Genomic DNA, 20,940 nt, shown 5'->3' with positions numbered 1-20,940 from the left:
GCCCAGCCATGGCCTCAGCACAGCCCAGTTGGGGGCGAGAGGGGAGAAGACCACCTAAACCACTGGCCAAAGTGTGAGGATCCCGGTGAGCCAGAAGGAAGAAGGCGGCTGGCAGCCTGAGGGCGCCGGTAGGAAGTGGTCAGTCAGGGATGCGTCGCGGGAGGCTGGTCCTCAAGAGGGGGCGCAAGACAAGATGACGGGGGCAGAGGTGACAGCGTGATCGGCGTGGCAAGGTTGGGTTCGAGGCTTTCAGACGTGGGCGCCGCTCCACCCGTCCTGTGTCTCACGGCAGCTGTTTCCTGACGTTTCCCTGTTCTCTGACTTCACCTCCTGCCAGCGTCCGAAGCGTTGCTCTAATAAGCCGCATAGCAGGCGCTTGAGTCCCGCCTGGCCGAGGCGCTGAAACGCGCCACCTTTACTGCTGGCTGATGGGTCCTGGTGTTTATAATTCTGTGCGTTGTGTGCATTTTGGTGGCGAAACTCCTTACGGTGATAAGAATCTTGAGCGTTGTGGATTTCTTTAACACGTATTCATCGTCTCTTCGTGTGCCAGGAACTGTTTGAAACCTGTTGATAGAAGGGAGAACACAGTAAACGAGATCTAGGCTCTTATTGTGTTTGTATCCTGTTGGGTGGTTCAGGGTGAATGACACACATCTGACCAAATGCACAAACGAGTCAGCACTGAGTTTAGCCTGGACATGAAATAGCGTCATGGGATAGAGGCAGCCTGGTGAGAGGTTTGTTCAGGGCGGATTTCTCACAGCGGAGAAGATGCCCCATGTGAAGATTTGGAGGAGGGACACTCTGGGGAGAGAGAAGAGCACATGCAAGTGTGAGTCCAGGGGATAGAGCCTGTGATGAGGGCTGAGACGGAGGGGGGGGGCGGGGTCTGAGGGCATGGAGCCTTGCGGGTGTCACTCAGACTCCTGCTTAGTCTCTTAGCTGTGATGGGAAACCCCGAGGGAGCTTACACAGGGAGTGGCGTGTTCTGATCTTTGCTCTAAAGCTGCCACATTGGACGCCAGGGTGCAAGCTAGGAGCAGCCAGGAGGCTCTGACTGCAGTGGATTTGGGGTCTCGTGGGTCTCGTGCGAGGCCTGGCAGTGGAGGTGGAGGGCGTGAACTCCTGATAACTCCTGGGGTTGCCCTTTAAGGGGACTCACAGATGAGGATGCAGCAGGTGTGGGGAAACTCTTCCTGTATTTTAGCCTTAACTGTGTGAATCAAGACGAGATGATGAAGGCTTAAGACACTGACTACCAGAGACCCCAAATATACCATCCCAACGGAGTGAAAGCCAGTGCATCTGGAAGATTTTTAGGGCAGTGAAAGTACTCTGTGTAACACCGTAACGATGGACACATGTCCTTATACATTTGTCCAGACCCAGATAATGTCTCACACCGAGAGTGACCCCTGCCGTAAACCATGGACTCGGGGTGATGGTGATGTGTCAGTGTGGGTTCATCACTTGGAACATGTCCCATCTGGGGGGACACTGATAATGGGGGAGGCGTGCCTGGGGTCGGGGAGCAGGGAACATTCGGGAACCCTCTGTGCCTCCCTCTTAATTTGTCTGTGAACCTAAAACTGCTCTAAAAAATAAAGTCTTTACACAATAAAAGCAAACCAAACCAAAAACCCAGTTCATCTGTCTTCACATGTTGAAGATTGAACCGGTATGATTTCGACGACTCAGACTTCAGGCCTGAGCCACTGGGCGGGTTAGTGTGGCATCAGCAGGGGAAGTCACAGTGTGTGACAATCCCTGTGCCAGAGAAGGGGGGACACGGGGAGAAGGGGGGACACGGGGAGAAGGGGGGACACGGGGAGAAGAGGGGGACACGGGGAGAAGTGGGGAAAGGGGGGACACGGGGAGAAGGGAGGACACGGGGAGAAGGGGGGGACACGGGGAGAAGGGGGGACACGGGGAGAAGGGGGGACATGGGGAGAAGGGGGGACACGGGGAGAAGGGGGGAAGGGGACACCGGGAGGGGGGGACATGGGGAGAAGAGGGGGACACGGAGAGAAGGGGGGACACGGGGAGAGGGGGACACGAGGAGAAGAGGGGGACACGGGGAGAAGGGGGGAAAGGGGGGGACACCGGGAGAAGAGGGGGACATGGGGAGAAGAGGGTGACACGGGGAGAAGTGGGGAAAGGGGGGACACGGGGAGAGGGGGGACCCGGGGAGAAGGGGGGGACACGGGGAGAAGGGGGGACACGGGGAGAAGAGGGGGACACGGGGAGAAGGGGGGACACGGGGAGAAGAAGGGGACACGGGGAGAAGAGGGGGAAGGGGACACGGGGAGGGGGGACATGGGGAGAAGAGGGGGACACGGAGAGAAGGGGGGACACGGGGAGAAGAGGGGGACACGGGGAGAAGGGGGGAAAGGGGGGACACAGGGAGAAGAGGGGGACACGGGGAGAAGAGGGTGACACGGGGAGAAGTGGGGAAAGGGGGGACACGGGGAGAAGGGAAAGGGGGACACGGGGAGGGGGGACACGGGGAGAAGAGGGGGACATGGGGAGAAGGGAGATGGGGGACACGGGGAGAGGGGGACACAGGGAGAAGGGGGAAGGGGGGACACGGGGAGAAGAGGGGGAGAAGGGGGGAAAAGGAGGACACGGGGAGAAGGGGGACACGGGGAGAAGAGGGGGAGAAGGGGGGACACGGGGAGAAGGGGGGACACGGGGAGAAGGGGGGAAAGGGGGGTACACCGGGAGAAGGGGGGACATGGGGAGAAGGGGAGAAAGGGGGGGACACCGGGAGAAGAGGGGGACACGGGGAGAAGGGGGGACACGGGGAGAAGAGGGGGACACGGGGAGAAGGGGAGAAAGGGGGGGACACCGGGAGAAGAGGGGGACACGGGGAGAAGGGGGGAAAGGGGGGGACACGGGGAGAAGGGGGGACACGGGGAGAGGGGAGGACATGGGGAGAAGGCAAATCCAGGAGGCTTCTCAGGTCCGGACTGTGGGAATAGCGTCTCCGCAGGAAGGAAGGACCTCGGGGACCAGGGAACGTTCAGCACCTGCGGCTCTGGGCCTGCGCCTCTGCGCTCCGGGCATGTCATCCACATACACGACGCGTCGTTCAAGCCATGAAATTGAATGAACATACCCAAAGAAGCCTTGAGAAGTGAGACAAGCAATGGGTCAAGAACAGGGCCTGGGGGACATCACCTTTTTAGGGAGCATCTGTCACCCACGAATAGATGGCTGGTCCTGACTGGAGACTTGCCTCTGCGGCCAGCCACAGGCAAATGACTTCATTTCTCTGGGCATCTCTCTTCCTGACTGAATGAAAGAAATAGTAATGCTGGTTATTTACATACAGTTGTCCTGGGAGTTAAGATTGGAGTCGAGAGAAGCATTGAATTCATAGATAAAAATGGTGTAAAACAGTGAGTGACCTGTCGATTCTTCACCGTGAGACATTTACTCTTGGCTGACTTTGCATCCCAGGCTCACTTCTGCCTGGCGGTGAGCGCGTGCAGGACTTGAATAATCTCGGGACCCTGTTTTTGCTCAGAGATGCTCATAAATCACTTAACTTCCTTAAGTCAAGCTTACTGGGATGGTAGATCAGCTCCCCAGAAACATTTGGGGGTTTGACAGCTGGAAAGGGGGTGAGCTGAGGTGTGAGCTCATTCACAGGGGTGTGGCTCTGGGGAAGGTGAGCGCTTCGTCCTACACTGGGTGCTGGTTCCCAGCAGACGAGGTGGGACCGGAGGTGCGGTGTGAGAGCTCCAGAGCGGAGGTGGGCCTCTGTTTTGATCACAAGGATGCCCCCGGCACGTGGGTGATGCTAGGACATGGGAGATTACAGTCAATACTTGTGGAAGGAAGGAGGGAGGGAGGGAGGGAGATGGTCTGGGTGTGTGGGTGTCCTCATGAACCTGATCTTGATGTCTGAGTTGTATGTGCCGTTGTGGACCCTGAGTGGGTGGTCGTCCATGACCAGCCGACAGTGGCTTCCAGACAAGAGAAGACAACATCCTCTCAACTATTTGTCTATGGATTTTGTATTTTGTCCCCTATGGCTCTTTGCTTTGTTAAAGCTACTGACTCCTGGGTTTGCCTTCACATTTTAAAGTTTAATTTTAAAAGACCCATTAGAATTTTGCTTACTTGCAATTACCTGATTGAATGAACTGTCCTCCCCCCGACCTGTCGGTCCACTGCGGGCACGTTCACAACAGCATGTTTCCCACCCACTCAATTTCTGATGGGTTTTCTTCAAGTGTTTCCCAAGTACTGAAGGAGCCTGAATATAGTTCTCTGCTCTTTTGATGCTTTACGTTTCTGACGTGCCACTGAAAGGTAAGAGAGATTGCACGTAACAGTCTTCCTCTTGACAAAATATTTTGAAAATGATTAGAAACAAACTTGCATGATTTCTTCCCCAGACACACATGCTAATTCCTTTCCCGAAAGGGTCCCACCCTCTAGACAGGCCCTGCTTCTCCTGCCACACCCTGGTCCCTCTTGCTTCCTCGGGGCTGCGGCTTCTAGAACACACTGGTCTCTTGGTCTTGGCTCTCATTACGTTGTAATCGGTTCTCCTCCTCAGTGTCTCCCCCTGTGAGGTGATCCTTATCTTTATTCATTAACAGTCAATGAAAATTCTTTGTAAAGTGCTAACATTTGGTGACTGATCGATATGCGTGAGGTTTTGGAAAGGATTTATGTGATGACTTCATTCACTGCTGGACCGGCCCTGGGGGGAGAATCCATTGCTTCCCCTTTGACAGTCAATTGTATCCTGTGTATTTGAAATTGGAACAAGTCAGATGATGGTAATATTAACAGCTAATGTTTACGGACTGACTTTGTGCCAGAAATATTGTTTTCCTTTCTACTTAACCTGTTTGCATTTTAAAGAGTGCCTTTCACATTACAAATTCGTGCACATTCACTGAGAGTTCACTTCATCCCCTTCTGTCTCCTGCCTAAGCCCTAGCCCCAGCCCCACTGCTATCACACTTCCTTCCTTAGAAATACCTTCTGATAAAATCTGCTGTTTACCATTCTAGGCTTTCCTATGCATTTATAAATACACAGCGCCATGTGTCACAATGTAATATTATCAATGCATATCACCCAGCACAAAGCGTGGCACCCAGTAGGCTCTCTATGCACGGGTGTTGAATGATACTAAAGAATACGCTTTCAAAAATGGAAATGAGACACAGTGTTCTACTCTTGGCTCTTTCTCTTTATTTTCGAATATTTCCGATTTTTTCCATTTTAGCGCGTAAGATTTCATAGGGTCGACAAATCATGATTTATTGAAGTGTTCCTTGTTTCTTGAGCCATTATATCAAGTGATATTCTCAAATAGTCCTGTTGTTTTATAGTCATATTATTATATACCCGAGATATCATCATACAGTCAGGCTGTGACCTGTCCTGTATTGTCAGGCGGTCATGCTGTCGCAGATCGTATACTGTCTGTGGCTGTGTTGTTATGGATATTGCCATGTAGTGATGTCGTACAGTCGTGTTGTCCTAGAGCCATGTTTCGCCGAATATTCGGCACGTTGTCCTGTGTCACGCGTTGCCATGAGCCGTCTGGCCACGCAGCGTCCCATCGAGCGCTCGGCTGAGTGAGCGCCGGCTCACGTGATCTCCCCCGAGGGGCGCACCGTCGTGCTCTCTGCTGATCTGGGAAGTGACTCCTGGTTCCGGGTGTCTCCACCTCCCCTTCTAGGGGTGAGTTTTGCCTCCAGGGTCCGTCGCTGTGGACCACTTCCTGGTGGTGAGGGCACAGGGCGTCCTGCATCCTGCACCCCCGGCCGCGCGGAGGCTCGGGAGAGGAAGGGCTGTTTTTGCCATCACTCAGGGCCTCCAGAGGGAGGTGGAGAGGGCGCAGACATGAGTACAAGGGGCACAGCCGCGCCCTCTCAGCCCAGTGCCCCCGGCCCTTCTCTGCCACAGCACAGCTCACGGCAGGTGCCCTACGCCTGCGCCTGGCTGGCCGGCTTCCTGCAGATCGAGCGCCGATGCTTTTCCTTCGTGGCTGGATACGAAGGAGCCTCAGGAGAGGTTTCACTGTCTCAGTGACCTTGAAGTTGGCCTTGCCGGAAGTCCGGGTCGCGCTCACAGGTCTGTGCCAGCGAGCTTGGCAGTGGTGTCTGCTGGGCCTCTGTGCGTCAGCCGTTTCCCCCGGGGGCTCCCGGGGGCTGCCACGGCCACCTGTGTCTCTTGCAGCTGCTGTCACCCACCCCAGTGGGTCACGCGGGGAAGTAGGTGGGGGCTATGGCCGTGGCCGTCCCCATCCTCAGACAGGAGAGAGAACCGAGGGCAGGGGGCTGTGCGCTCACAGGCCTGAGAGCCGCCTCTCTAAACGCAGGTGCCTAAATTAGAGCAGCCTCCGCCGTAAAACGCTTTCGGGGTTCGCACTGGAGCCGCTGGAAGATTAGAATACGGTGCCCGCCTCACGCCCAGGAGGGCAGGCCGGCTTCCCGACATGAGGTTCGTGGGTGCGGGGATAAGCAGGTCTGCGCCCGGAGCAGGTACACATTATAGGCACACAAAATCATCCGGCAGATTTCTCCATCTTGTGTCAATTAGCATAAATTAGTGTAGTCTTCTCCTAGTTTAAATGAGACTCCGCAGTAACGATGACGAATGCACAATACATCACGTTTAATTCCCTCCTACACGGAGAGTGTCTTTTCATGGGCGCCTCGGGGAAGAAGGTGACAACGTGAATCAGATCCTGCCAGGAAAGGTGGGGGCGCGCCTTTCCTGCTGTGGGGCTCCAGGGGTGTGTCCAGGCTGGGGCAGGGCTTGGGGAAGTGTCCGAGGACGGCAAGGCAGGAGCGGTTCCCCGTCCTGGAAGCACAGGGACCAGAACCGTCACTGACCGAGCCCGGCTCCGCGTCAGGCTCCGCGTGTGTTCAGTACACTTGGCCGCAGCAAGCAGCGAGAGCCGCCTTTTCTTGTTTTTGTTTTTTTTTTTTTTTTTTTTCGGTACGCGGGCCTCTCACCGTTGCGGCCTCTCCCGTTGCGGAGCACAGGCTCCGGACGCGCAGGCACAGCGGCCACGGCTCACGGGCCCAGCCGCTCCGCGGCACGTGGGATCTTCCCGGACCGGGGCACGAACCCGTGTCCCCTGCATCGGCAGGCGGGCTCTCAGCCACTGCGCCACCAGGGAAGCCCGAGAGCCGCCTTTTCTTGTTTTGCGGAACGCGGGCCTCTCACTGTTGTGGCCTCTCCCGTTGCGGAGCACAGGCTCCAGACGCGCAGGCGCAGCAGCCATGGCTCACGGGCCCAGCCGCTCTGTGGCATGTGGGATCCTCCCGGACCGGGGCACGAACCCACGTCCCCTGCATCGGCAGGCGGATTCGCAACCACTGCGCCACCAGGGAAGCCTGAGAGCCGCCTTTAGATGAGAACCAGATGTGGAAACCAAGGCTGTAGGGGTTAGCGACTTCACAGGCCACTGGCCCCGACGGGGTGGGGGCAGCCCTGGTCTGAGTGGCTGGTCCTCCCTCCTCGTTAGCCTGTGAAACAGTTACTTTTACAGGGAATCATGAGGGAAGCGAAGTCCCATCCGCTGCCTAGGGACCCCCAGGGTCTTCGGTCGTGTAAGCAAGGGGGTCAGGGCTCCAGGCTGTGTCCCCTCAGCCACGTCGCCTGGCGCTGCGTTACTGGCCACCCCTCCATCCTTCCTTCGTCCCAGGACCATCCTCCCCCTCCCCCATGCCCTCCCCTCCCCTCCCCTCCCCTCCCCATGGCCGCCTCTGGTTAACATGCTTTGTGGTTTGGGACCAGTGAGTCCTATTTGTCTCTGCCCCGGTTCCTGCTGCTGCAGACTGAGCTCCAGGAAGGAGGGGAATATCCCAGCGTTGCCGACAGGTGCTGACGGCCCCTCAGTGTTTGGGAGAAATGGCCCCCCAAAGCCCTCACACCGCCCTCGCCCTGGGCCCACGCTTCGCCATGACGCGAACACTGAGCATCCGGCTGCCTCTAATGCGGCCAGGCTCCCCTGGGACTCCCCACGTGCGGGCCTGGTGGCCTGGGCCTCATACCTCTGTGTGCCCCCCGCCCAGTGAACCCCCCAATGCTGTGACTCCACCCCCTCAAGCACTTCCTGGGGAGCTTCCTGCAGCTCAGCCTGCGGTTTCCCCTCCTCTCCGCTGCTGCTTTGCTACCCACAGGGCCCTTCCAGCCGCTGTAACATTGAACTACAACCAGCCTCTGAAAGGCGTCCTTTTCCTCTAACTGCAAAACTTCGCAACGAGGAATGTACCTCCCACTGTTTGTACCACAGGACCCAGGACAGGCGGGGATGTAACCGGGGCTCAGAATGTCCTTATGGATGAAAGGGAATTTAAGGGACGTGTTAACTCAGTGGGCTTTCTTATTTCTGGGAGCGTCAGCATTTCTCACACTGAGTTGTGCGTGCCAATGGCCGTGCGCCAGGATTTGGTCATATCCTCGGACCTGCTGCCCTTAGGAGAGGAGATGCCCCTGTGTCTGGACCTCTCCCTGCTTCCGAAGCCTCTCCTGCTGCCGCCTGGGAAATATCTGTGCACATCAAACAGCGACTTCTCAGCAAACCTTGGGCAGGCTATCTCGGACAGCACGGAGTCTTAGCGTGTGCTCACACTGGGTCGTGTGCATTTCTGCTCCGTGTGTCTGGTTGCTGGTGAATCCCCAGCAGCGGTGGGCCTGCTGTCTCTGCGTTGTGGACACCAGGTAGAGGGTGCACCCGGGGGAGGCCCAGGGCCGTGCCCCTGAGGTGCTTGGAGAGGGAGTGTTGGAATTCAGAGTGTCATCGCAGTGAGGTCCATGGCCCGCCGTCTGGGTCACTGTCTGGGCATCAGTTGTTAGTCTGGTGTGTGTTTCTGATTGTGAGATGATAACTCCTGGAGATCACAGCCCGTGTGATGAGGGGTCGGCCCTGACCCAGCGCCCCTGCCCTCACGCCGGCTGGGAGCTCCCAGCATCCGCTCGTTCCTTCCAGCCCACGGGGCGTCGGGTGCTCTGGAGCTCTTTACTCCGACTCAGAGGTGACTGCCCCCAGGATGCGTTTGCTGGAAAGAGCCGGGGACCCTCACCTCATCTCGTTACTAATTCCCGTTCATGGCAGAAGGCCGGGGCAGACCTTTCAGAGAAGAACGCTGTCATACGTGCAGTGATGGGCCAGTTGCTCTGTGTCCTGGGCTTACAACACACAGGTGACAGATTCTCACTTACGATCTTGCTGGAAATGATTTCTTTAAAGGCTAAGGCCTAGCTGCATTAATAAGTGAATTTGAAATGACATTTGTTTAAGACTTGCGTTCTAGAGAAGTTCATATGCCACCGGCTCAACGAATACCTTTTTCCCAAGGCTTTTGAATGATCTTTGATTCACAGAATTTGAATCCCCTGAGGGTGTCAGTTACTGAGTCATAATCATCATCATTGTGCAACTACTGTGTTTTGAACTTGCTGTGTAGTTTTGAACGTATATAACACACACAGCCCGTGATGGAGATGAAATCTACTGAGAAGGTCTTGAATTTCGGGGTCAATTTGGAAGCAAATTCGGTTATCATTCCACAATCCTCATCCCGGGTAAACAGCCTGGTGTTGAGTTTTGCTGCCATACAGGGCAGTGGGCGCAAAGGGTGGTTGAGGCCAAGGGTGGGGCTGGGTGTGAAGTCCGGTCCCCCAAGTGCCCACTCCGAGCTCAGGGCCACACTCTGGCCTGTGGCCGCCCCTCCCCCGCCCCTCCCTCACTCTGTGATCTGCTCCACGAAGGCCGAGGCCCCAGCAGTGACCTCTCCCTGCAGGCGGACCTGTCTCCCAAGGCCCCAGGAGGAGTTCGTCACCGTGACAAGAGCCCATCGGGCCTTGGATGCGCCCCTAAACGTGGGCAGCATCGGGGGCCCTGCCCACATAGGGCCGCTGCAGTGTGTATGCAGCACCCAGAGTCGAGTTTGGGAGCTCGTGGTGAAGCAGACTGGGGTGGCCTCCTTCACGGTGCCTCCTTGGCCTCTGCCTGGGAAGGGAGGGTGATAGATAACCTTTGCACTGCAGGGCTCCCCGGGGCCTTGGTTTTGGAGGGCAGGGCAGGGGGGAGCCCCTCAGGGCTAGGGGTTCTTGTGTACAGCTGTCTTGGCTTTCCTGACTCTGTGGCTCTTTCTGACTCTTCCTGGGAAAAGGAAGCGCCTCTTTCCAGTTTCTGGTGGGAAAGCCCGGCGGCCCTGCGTCCAGCATGCTCACAGGTGCCCGGGCTCCCGCAAAGGTGCAGCCTGCGGCCCCTTGTTCTCCGTGGGTCCCGGGGTGCATCCCTCCTGCAGAGTCTGGTACCCAGTCATGGGCCTGCTTTGTGAGGACTCAGTATTTGTCCGTTTTCGTGTTTTTACTGAAATACAATACTGTACTTTTGCTTATAATTATTTGTGCTTGAGAGATCTAATAGTCATAATCAAAGTTTTCAATATTAAAATTAAGTGATAAAATACATCATTATTATTTCAGCTAAATAATCTGAGTCGTGTACAGCTGTCAACATGTATTTAATGTGTGCAGATGCATATGAGAAAGAGTTACTGTCATTTTTGAAAAAAAGTATCACGTAAAACATTTGCAAAAGCAGTTTCTTTACAATAAAGTGTGCTGAGGTGCCAAGGCAGAGCCGCTGTCTTGCTGGGGCGGCCGGATCACACCGTCTGCCTCTCAGGCTGCAGCTGAGCCTCTAACTCAGTGGCAGAGCCCGGGAGTAACCATTTCTCTGTCTGTTCTGTTTGCAGAGTCCCAGTGCACCCTCTGCGGGGAGCCGGAAGGTGAGTGGCTGTCCCTCGTCACACCTGCCTCAGGTGGGCATGGCCTGTGCTGTGACAGACGCTGCGGAGCCTGTCAGAGGCGGGTTACAAATCCAAAGCACGTTCTGTGTGGTGTTTGATGGAACAAGTGAGTAAAAGAATCAGAACCGAGCGCGCAATGAGCTTTGGGCAGGAGGTGCTCATCTCCGAAGGACAATTGGCATCACAGCCAAACTGCAACACTTTCGGTTTGGCTTTAGAAATTTCAGTTCGTTTTCTCCATGTAATAAATGCCAGTATTAGAAATACATATGAATTGGCTTTAAAGAAATTAGCCGGTGGGCCTCACGTGCAATGAGGCCGCTGGAAACTCTTCCTTCCTCCTTGTTGTCAGGGGCGGAAGCCGAGGGGGTGGGGTCAGAGCAGCCAGCCCCCCCCCCCCCCCCCCCCGGCAGCAGGTGTGGAGTGCCCCTCCCCCACCCCGGGGCTTCCGTACCTGCACGCGATCACGCCACCGGGAAGGTGTCTGCCCACAAGTCGAAAAAAAAAAGTGAACCTAGTGTTAACTTGGAAATTCCATCAAACACTGTATTTCCTCAGTTTGGGGTTAATTGAGATGCTAGGACTAAGTTTGGAATTCTTCCCGTGTTGTTTACGGACTATAAAATATGAGCAATCGTTGCCACAGCTATCATTTATTTCAAAGTCTTAAGCTTCACTGTCATGGAAGCATGAACGTTGGGCCCCTGGTGTTTCCAGGGTCGAAAGACGCGTGGGGTTTTATGGTCCTCGGGGCGGCTGCTCCAGGCTGACGGTCGAGAGCGGGTTTCAGCTGAGCGGCGCTGCCTGGTGATGTGGGAACCGCGGAGATGCGGGGGGTCGTGGGGACCGTGGGTGTCATGGGGTGTCTCGGGGTTTTGTGGGGAGCTGTGGGTGTCGCGGGGGGGGGCTGATGGGAGTTCACCGTGTCCTGTGCGCTGTCTCGCTGTCGCAGGTTTGCGCTGTCGCCCCACGCCGGCCGTGCCCCCGCCCTGGCCTCCCGTCTAATCTCCTTGCCCTTCCCCACACCTTTCGTGGAACGTGGTCAGCGTGCTACGTGCCCTACAAAAGTCGTGAAACATGAAATTCTCATACGTGTTGGCGGCTGCAAACCGTGCCGCGTGTCCGTCTCCGTGTTTCCGCCGGCGGCGGCCGTGTTCTGCGGGCATGTGCTCGGCGGCGGGCGGGCAGAGCGCCGTCCCCGGGTGGGCGGAGCCCGGCGCGCGCGAGGGGCGAGGGGCGGAGGTAGGCACGTGCGTCCCCGGGCGTCCAGGCTCGGGGGCGTCGGTCGGTGTCCGCGGACGCCCAGGGCAGCGTCTGGTTCCGGAGTGGACGAGCCCGCGGCGGGCCTGCAGCCCAGCGAGGCGGGACCCAGGTCCAGGCTGAGGCCTCAGCCCTGCGCTCAGACCAGGGCCGGCCCGACTGGGACAAGCCCGGGGCTGCTTCCATCTTCTCTGGTCTAAGGTCCACGTCCCGAAGGCAGTCAGCCCAGCAGAGGGGGAACTGTCCGGGGAAGCGGGGCACGCGTTTGTTCTTTTTCTTAGGCAGATGAACTTGTGAACGTTTAGTCAGAGTCTAGCTTGACTCCGTGTGAGAATGACCCCAGCCGTCCAGCCGGAGCCCCGAAGGTCGGGGAGGGGGATTGGGTCTCGGGCTGCGGCTGGGTAGCTGTGGGACAGTGGCTGAACCCCCTGCGCTCCCCCCCCCCCACAGCGCAATCTGATTCTCTGCAGCCATTTCAGGGTTTCAGACATGCAAGTGGGTGGCTCCAAATCAGAGAGCAGGAAAGACTTGATGGCACAGCCTCAGCTGTGCTTTATTTTCTGAAAAGCACGATCATATGAATATTCATACATTTTTAAATCATTTAAGTAATTAGTCTAAGTGAGGGCTGGCTGGGTGCAGTGAGCGGAATCTGAAATCAGCTTTTTTGTTCAGTAATTTCTGCGGCAGCTTCAATCAGTTCACTCGTAAGCCCCTTGCACGGGGAGGATCAGAGCTGGGGGCCGGCGACAGGATGTACAGCTTACATCCGGGCGCCCCATGCTCATCGCACCCCTAAGATTAAGGCATCAACTGATTGAGCTCCTCTTTCTGGTCAGAAGGCTGTGAACAGCGTTTCGCTGCTAAACCAGTGAAGTGGGAAACACCTATTTGCATTTTAATGATTGGTTCTCTGGGAGAGAGCTGGTTCTTTGGACCCAGACTGAATAATTAGCATTGTCTCAGATGATAATATCTGTGAAGCTAGTGAGACTAGGAACCAAGTTTACGGGAGGCTGGAGACCTCAGAATTCTGAGACTGTGGATCCCTGCACTGCTGTGGCCTGTTTTCCAGAGAACATAAAAGTTTAATTGTGTATAAAATGTAGATCACAATTTCAGTATCGCTTACACTTTCTGCGTCGTCTCAAGGTTTCTGAAATTCGGATGACTATGTTTTTATGAGATGAGAATGTTTAATGGGATTTATTGTTATTTACTCGTATCTTTCTTTCTACTCAGAATATACAGACCACTCAACTCTGAATGCTTGCAAGAGAGGGGGCGTGAAAGTGGGGGGGGTGTCATTTAGTGACTCAGATTCATCTAGGCATTTGCAAGGGGACAGTGACCACAGTAATTCCCTGGGATGGAGACCCATTCCAAAACAAAACCAAAAAGAGCTTAAAATTTGCTCAGAGCCATCTCATTTGTTAAAATAATTTTCTATAATAATTTAACAGTAAGACTGTCTCCATTTGTATCATTTCCCTAGTGGTTCCTGTTATCGTTTAGACCTTGGAAGTAACTGGATGTTACATAGCAAGAAGATCACCTTCTCAGATCTTCTTGACATTGAAAGTATCTCTGAAGGTTTTGTATGATATAATCCATCGCTTTAATATAGGAAGATAATTTAAGGGTATATGATCCTTCCCAAACTTTACTGACAGATGCTTGATACCCCTTGCTTTTTAACAAGACCACAAGGAAAATTATGAACATTTGGTCGGACCACAGTTGTTGGTTCATGCACTTGTCTATTTGTTTTCACTTTTGTGGTTCGACCTGCCCTCCTACCTAATAGATTTTCTGATGTGGGAAGACAGATCCCAATGCCTGGTGGGACTGAGGAGAACTTATTTGAAATCTGCTATAATGTAATAACAATGTCTTATATTTATGTTATTTAACCCAATTAAAACTAAGAAATAAAATAGGCTATTATGATATAAATTTGGCATGAAGGAATGTGCTACAAAAATGTTAGGATGGATTTTAGAAGGAAAGATTTTTCAGTGATAGAGGCCTTAAGATTATAACTTCAAAGCAGTGGACCATTTGTGGTGGCATAAATATACATTGGATCATTGGGAAAATCTTAGTTGTAGAAATACCAGTCCAAAAACAAATGTAAGGTTAAGAAAAAAAAAAATCTCAAAAAGTTTAAAGTGAGGGATTTTCTTTCTAAATCTGAATTTTTTTTAACTTTGATCATGTTGTTTTTAAATTGCATACTGCTCCTGGAATTTTGGACAGACATACAGAGTCTTGTATTTTACTACAGATAGAATGAGTCCCAAATACCTCTTCTTTCTCCCTAACCCATCGGTTTAGAAAAGGAGAATCTCCCCCGGTATTTATAGTGTTATGTTCTTGATTTTTTTTAATACAAATAATCAAGATTTTCCCAGCAAGTAACTCTAAACAGTGGAAATTTCCACACTATTTTTGTACCTTAATTGAAAATGTGTCATCCTGAGATTTTAAGGCCCCTCAACAATTAGGGAAAATAATAAGGTAGCTTTTAGAAAGCTGGACATCAAAGGGTTTAGAGAGAAACATTTCCATCCCTCCTTCCAGCTCTCACCCCCATCCATGGAAACGGGGGGCATTAATCCTCAAATACAACTCGTGCCTTTCTTGTTTTAAGATCATACCTTTTTAATTGTATGCTTTGGATAAACATCATCTTTTCTGATTGCTCTTCTTGGATGGTTAGTGGAAGATAACCACCACTTATTAAGTTCCCCACATGTGCCAGGCACTCTAGAAAAAAAAAAAAATTAGTGTTGCTTAGGAACTAAAGAATTCAACTAATTTTTGAGAGAAAACAGAACTCTGCTCCAGCCAATCTGTCTTCTAGGACCTTAAAATGGTTTGTGTTATAGCGGAAATCAGAAGATATTGCCTGGGGTGAGACAGAGAATACTGTTCCTCATAAAAGTTTACGATAGGGGACATCAGAAAGCATGGAAGACTGTCCCGTCCCTGCTACGCACATAAAATCGCTGCATGATTTTATCAACCTTTGCTTTCAGCACATTAGTTGAACTTGAATGAAAGAAAGAGAGGGAATCGCTTAGGTGCCAAGAATTAGGAAAGGATTTTAAACCTGAGGGTAGGCGTGAGTCAAGGGACATTGGCCCCTGGGAAGTGAACCCAGAAGGGCACGGGGGGGCAGCGCGCTGCCGCTCAGGCCGACTAGAGACACTGGCTGCGCCTGTGGGGCGGGGCCGGCGGGGAAGCTGGAACTGGGCCCTAGGAATGAAACCTCGAATCTCAGTGAGTTTCCCCATGTGTGAGAGAAGGACTGGAAAACGCTGACCCGTGAACGTGTAAAGGAAGCTTATCACATTACCAGGGTCATGCATAGACTATGGTTACCAACAGGGCACACACGCTCCAGGCGTGGACGTGAAATCCGAATTTCTACCACCTGTGTCTGAAGGACCACGTGGTGAAAGTAATGTGAACGTTGTTCCAGAAGCAGAAGCATTTAGGATTCTGTCCAAACCTGACGGCTGCGGCAGAATCTAAATCACAAGTTATCTACAGGATCTTTGACAAAACAGGGCTCCAGGGGCTACTCCTCCACTTAAAAAATAACCCCCACTTTAGATAAACATGCAATAAAACATAACCCCTGTAAAGAAACTTTGGGGGTGAGAAAACGTGATAGAAGGATGAGAATCAACAGACTTGCAGAGATGTTGGGTAGGCCTAAAATTACTAAAGAGATTTTCAAAAGAAAAAGAAATCATAATAAAACAACTGTCTGGCATGAAAACAAAGATGTATTAAAAACCAGTGTACCTAGAAACAAGAAATGTTATTTAAATTCGCTGCTGTGTTCGTATGTTACAAGTGGATTTGACAGAGCTGAAAAGAGAATGAGCAAACTAGAAAAATGATATGAAGATATTACCTAGAGTTTTGCATAAGCATATAAAAGATACTATGGAGAGAAAGGAGACATTGCTCAAAGGAGGAAAGAAAGGCTGAAATTTTTCCAGAACGGAAGCAATGGGCTGTGCCTCTTGATCTACAGACAACCGATACTGAAGCCAATAAATAAAGCACATTCATATCTTACAAAGTGAAACTTCAGAGTATGAGAAACAGGGCTTCCCTGGTGGCTCAGTGGTTGGGGATCCGCCTGCCAATGCAGGGGACACGGGTTCAAGCCCTGGTCGAGGAAGATCCCACGTGCCGCGGGGCAACTAAGCCCATGAAACACAACTACTGAGCCTGCGCTCTAGAGCCCGCAAGCCACAACTACTGAGCCTGCAAGCTGCAACTACTGAAGCCCGCATGCCTAGAGCCCGTGCTCCGCAACGAGAGAAGCCACCACAATGAGAAGCCCTCACACCGCAATGAAGAGCAGCCCCCCGCTGGCCGCAACTAGAGAAAGCCCGCGCACAGCAATGAGGACCCAATGTAGCCAAAAAAATTAACTAATTAAGATAAACAAATTTTTTAAAAAAGAATATGAGAGACAAACAAATGATCTTAAATATAGCCAAAGAGAATATATAGGCTACAGTGACAGCAGAGGTTTACTGTCATCAAAATTGATGCTAGATGGCATTGACGTTAGAGTCGTGTCTAAAGATTACTGAGAAAAATGAAAGGAGTAAGGAAGATGTCACATGTGCAACAGAAATCTCATTAGAAGAGGGAAGAGGGAGAGAGAGAGGGGAAAAGGCTCAGATAACACAAAATACGAGAGAAGTGACTCAAGTATTTTTTCAGATAAATAAAATCATTATTTAACGATAAAAGGATACTGCTCTAAGAAGCTAAAACAATCATTACTTTAGAATAGACTGAAAATATGCAAAAAGAAGACAGAAAAGAAAAACAGGATTACAATGAGAAACTGACAAATTCAAAATTCTAATGGGAGACTCCCTAATCTCAGTAGGTACCCAGAATCTTGCAGGAGGAAGCTGGTTCCCCAGGGAGAGAGATGAGCTCTTAGATGTTTCCTTTCCCCCCAGCATCCCTGCTGGGAAGCCTGTCTACTGACAGCTGAAGGGAGTTCTTGCCAAGGTCAAGGTTTAGTTCTCTGCTCAACCTCAGTCCTTTTATACTGTGGCTCTGTGGCCACAGCAGGTGCTTGCCCAAGCGATCTGAGATTTTATTGGAAATATTTGCAGAAATCCAGAACCCACTTGGCTTCAGGATGAAAAGAGATTCCTCGGGACCACATTCTCTCAGTGGAGCATCTCTGCCTTCCCTTCCCGGGGCCCGCAAAGCTCAGTGAAACCACCTTCCAGCCCCTCAAGTCTTTATAGCCTGAGGCAGATAAATATCTATTCCTGAATTATAGGTCAGACGGTATCATTTCCTTCCTCAAATGGTGTCAAGGTTCCCTGTCATCTATAGGATGAACTCCACATTCAAAATCTGCCATAAACTTGCCCCGTCTTGCCTTTCCCACCTCATGTAGCCACGAGTAACTCACGCACACCCTGGATTTTGGTTGCCACATCCTAACAGAGGGCTCCAAGAGTGCACTTGGACACTGAAGGATTTGTGATGGATGGAGGTTGGAGGAGGGCTGGTGGGGACCGTGTGTGTGTGTGTGTGTGTGTGTGTGATGAGCAGAGAGGGGGATCAAGGGACACACAAGGGGTGGTTGGCATTTGTTATCTCAGCAGAGGTTAGTTTTGCCTGTACGGGGGAGAGAAGGCTTGCAGTATGTTTGTATTAAACATAGAAAAGTCTAGAAAAGCCTTCAAGGACCAGCTCGAGCTCCGTCTCCCTGCTGCAGGGTTCTGGGTCCTCTCCATCACCCACGGGCACTCACCCTCTGGGATCTTCCATACCGTGTTGTGCTTCCTGTTAGCCTTTCCTCCCATTCTTTTTTCTCCAGGGATACCTGTTGGAGCACAATGTGTGCCAGACCTGGAGCTGAGTGCTGATTTGTAGGCACTGTGAGCACAGGAGCTGTGTCACTTCATTTTACATCCCAAAGTGCCACTTGCATATTTCTGAACCAAACGCATAAAGCTAATCATTAGTGTATCTGGTCTTATTGCCAACAAAGGCAGTTATGTAAGCTTCGCTCAGAGGTGAAGCTACAGCTATTAAATAGAGTGAAAATGGGGATGAATTGCACATACCATCTGGTGTCTGAGACTCTGTCACAATTATGCCGAATGACATAAAATGCACAAAGAACCCTAATTTGCAAATTTCTCATTTTTTTTAGATTATCCAATATCTGAGAGTCAGGCATTCAGCTGGCACTGAAACAATTTTACCTCATTAATTTGTTCAAGGAATAAATAAGTATTCTATGTTTCTGGTCACCAGATAATTTAAATACCAGGTTTCAGGTTTCCAACGTGTAGGTAAAGTACTGTCTTTTCTTGCCGCTAAACTTATGCCTATTTGTTGCATTCCGAAGCATATTTGGGAGGTGAAAGCACACACAGAATATATGAATGTTGAGAAGCGCCAAATTACTATTTCTAGTAACTCATAATAGACTCCTTTATAATATTGGAAAAAAAATGGATAAAGAGAGAAATTTATCAAGACAGGCTCTGACATTTGTTTTTCATGTTAGAATGTCGCCACCTTGAAAGCAAGAACTTTGTTTTAAATTTTGAATATCGTTCATGTCACCTCAGGGTCCGTGCATAAAATACCCGAAATTTAGGCTGTCTTTTGGCCGATCTGAATCAGTATCCTTGGGAGAATTCTTTCCATCTTCTTAAGCTCTGGGAACACGAAGAAGTGGAGTGCTTTTATTTCCTGAGAATGAAATGTCCGTGCAGAGGTTAAATGAACTCCTCTTACTACCTCTTTTCCTGTAACTTTCTAACCCTGAGTTTTATGCTGTACACTGGCAAACGTTGTAAGAATCCTTTTGGGAGTCTCATTCTGATGTGGCGAGTACCAAGACACTTTCAAAGACAAAGAAGCGTTTCTGTGCCTTGGACCTTCAGGCAGAGTTGGCTTCATGGCACAATGGCCGTCCCAGTGCCACCAGCCCTGTAAATCCACTTTCTCCCGTGGATCCACAGGGCAGCAGGAAGGCCCTGACGATCAGTGAGACAAGTCTTGGAGGTAGACAGAGGCAAGGAAAAGGCCTGGTTGAGCAACAGGGCTTCTGATTTGGATGTAATCAAGGGCTTCTGGGCAACTGCCCATGCTCTTACTCCTCTGTCTGCCCTTCTCTCCTGACTGTTTGAGACTTCATTCCTGCCTTTTTCCTGGATTTTCTTCATTTTCCTGCCTGCGTTTCACAAGCATTCAGTGAGTCCCAAGACTCTGTACTGGGTGCCAGGAAGAAAAGCTGGAGGGTGTCCCAACCCAGATAGAGTTCTTTGAGCTCTGAGAATGTGCTGGAAAGACCGTCCATCGTGGGGCCGGAGTGACTGTCATCAGCGTTTCACAGAGGAGAAGATGTGAAGCCTTTGGTTTGACCTTTCTCCAATACTTGCCCCAGGGTTTGTGTTTACAGGTTTGGCTGAGTTTAAGGTATTGCTTGTCTTTTAAGTGACTGACAGAGATGAGAAAGCCTTCTTGCTGAATCCCTTGTTGTTATTAATGATATGTATTCATAATTTTGCTTTTCTCTCTGATTGTTACATCTCATTACCAATGTTATGAATAACAAATTATTGAGATTTTTACAGCGTCTATCACTGTAGAATAACCTTGGAGGTAAACTTCCCAACAGAATTACTGTGTCCTCCCCCAACCGATCTTGTGATCAGATGACCCAGAACTCAGGGTATGGACCTACAAGTTGGCAAAATGCTTGCAAGGGACACCATGTTTTAAAAACAGGACAATTGCTGTGGTGTCATGGGCAGATCAGTGATCTTGGAACCAAAAACGCAAACTAGATGTATGACTCATTTTTCTAAAAATGTTGAGCTAGCTGTGGTTCTGTCTTCATGGGATTCTCGAGGGGCTCTTGTGAGATGACATGTAGGGAAGGGATCATTAGAGCTCATGTTTTCCTGGCTGGAGAGAGTTCTCAGGAAAGGCCTTACTCAGCAAACCTGCTGCAGATGATGGGTTTTTTTCCATTTCTCTTTATTTTTCCTATAGTTTCCCATTAGAAATGCCCCCTCACATCACCGTCGACACACCGTCTTCCCCTTCAGCTCAGCTCACTCTTGACTATAATACAGAGCTTCCCCGCCTCCACCCTCCATGCACCATGGGTGGTTTTGTTTCCTGAAGATTGTGCGGGCCTCAACTCAGCAACATGGGAAAGGACGTGCAGGTGCAGGGGCGGGGGGCTGGGTTAAAAGGAGTAGAATTAGGGACATGGGAGCTACTCAACTATATATATGGAATGAGTGGAGTCAGGAGAGTTCAGACCTGCTGGGACATGTTTCTCTGAGACTAAAAATGGAAAGAAAAGCAGGATATACAACATGGGCAAGGGAGAGCCCTTCGACAGATGTGATTATTAGTTAACTTCATTAACTAACAGGATAAAAAATCACTGGCTTTGCCCTTAAATATAGTTTTTGAAATACATGCCTTTTTTGACTCCTGCCTTGTATCCAAGGTTATCAACTTTCCTGGGGAGAAATACAGGCCCTGTGTCCAGTAGAAGGAGAGTTGGGCCAGGAATCAGGAGCCAGCGACCCAGCTTCTTTCCGTCGATGGAAGTGTGAGCTTTCATGAGAAGCTGCCCTGTGGACCCGAGGTTCTCAGCCTAAGATTTCCTAAGTTGTGTGTCTACACACACATGCACGTCTACAGACTAAAGTCTTGCTTTCAAGTGTCTCCATTTTATTTTCTAGATACTCTGCATGGGCATCAATGGTTTCCATGACATTTCGCATCATTGGCCTTTGATTTAGTGAAACTCTATGTCTTGCTATTAGACGTG

General features: G+C 51.2%; 1 protein-coding gene across 11 annotated transcripts in view; it reads left to right on the top strand.

Annotated features, from left to right (window-relative positions):
- DLGAP2 (DLG associated protein 2) overlaps window positions 1–20,940 on the top strand; it is a 719,273-nt gene that overhangs the window by 362,976 nt on the left and 335,357 nt on the right. For 5 of the 11 annotated variants that reach the window (XR_010838517.1, XR_010838518.1, XM_067022650.1 and 2 more), the window contains one exon: window positions 10,755–10,820. Coding sequence is in view for 7 of the 11 variants with exons in the window: in XM_067022650.1 (XP_066878751.1) it covers window positions 10,755–10,820 (66 nt within the window). In the remaining 4 variants the exon portion in view is untranslated. Of the gene's footprint in view, window positions 1–10,754; window positions 10,915–20,940 lie in introns of all 11 variants that reach the window. The other 6 variants (XM_067022654.1, XM_059049193.2, XM_067022655.1 and 3 more) reach the window with 2 other exon arrangements.

The sequence above is a fragment of the Kogia breviceps genome, chromosome 20 (assembly GCF_026419965.1).
Source record: "Kogia breviceps isolate mKogBre1 chromosome 20, mKogBre1 haplotype 1, whole genome shotgun sequence".
In the NCBI taxonomy this organism is placed as follows: domain Eukaryota; kingdom Metazoa; phylum Chordata; class Mammalia; order Artiodactyla; family Physeteridae; genus Kogia; species Kogia breviceps.
Note: the sequence above shows the minus strand (reverse complement) of the source record. Positions and strands in the feature narration are given on the sequence as shown.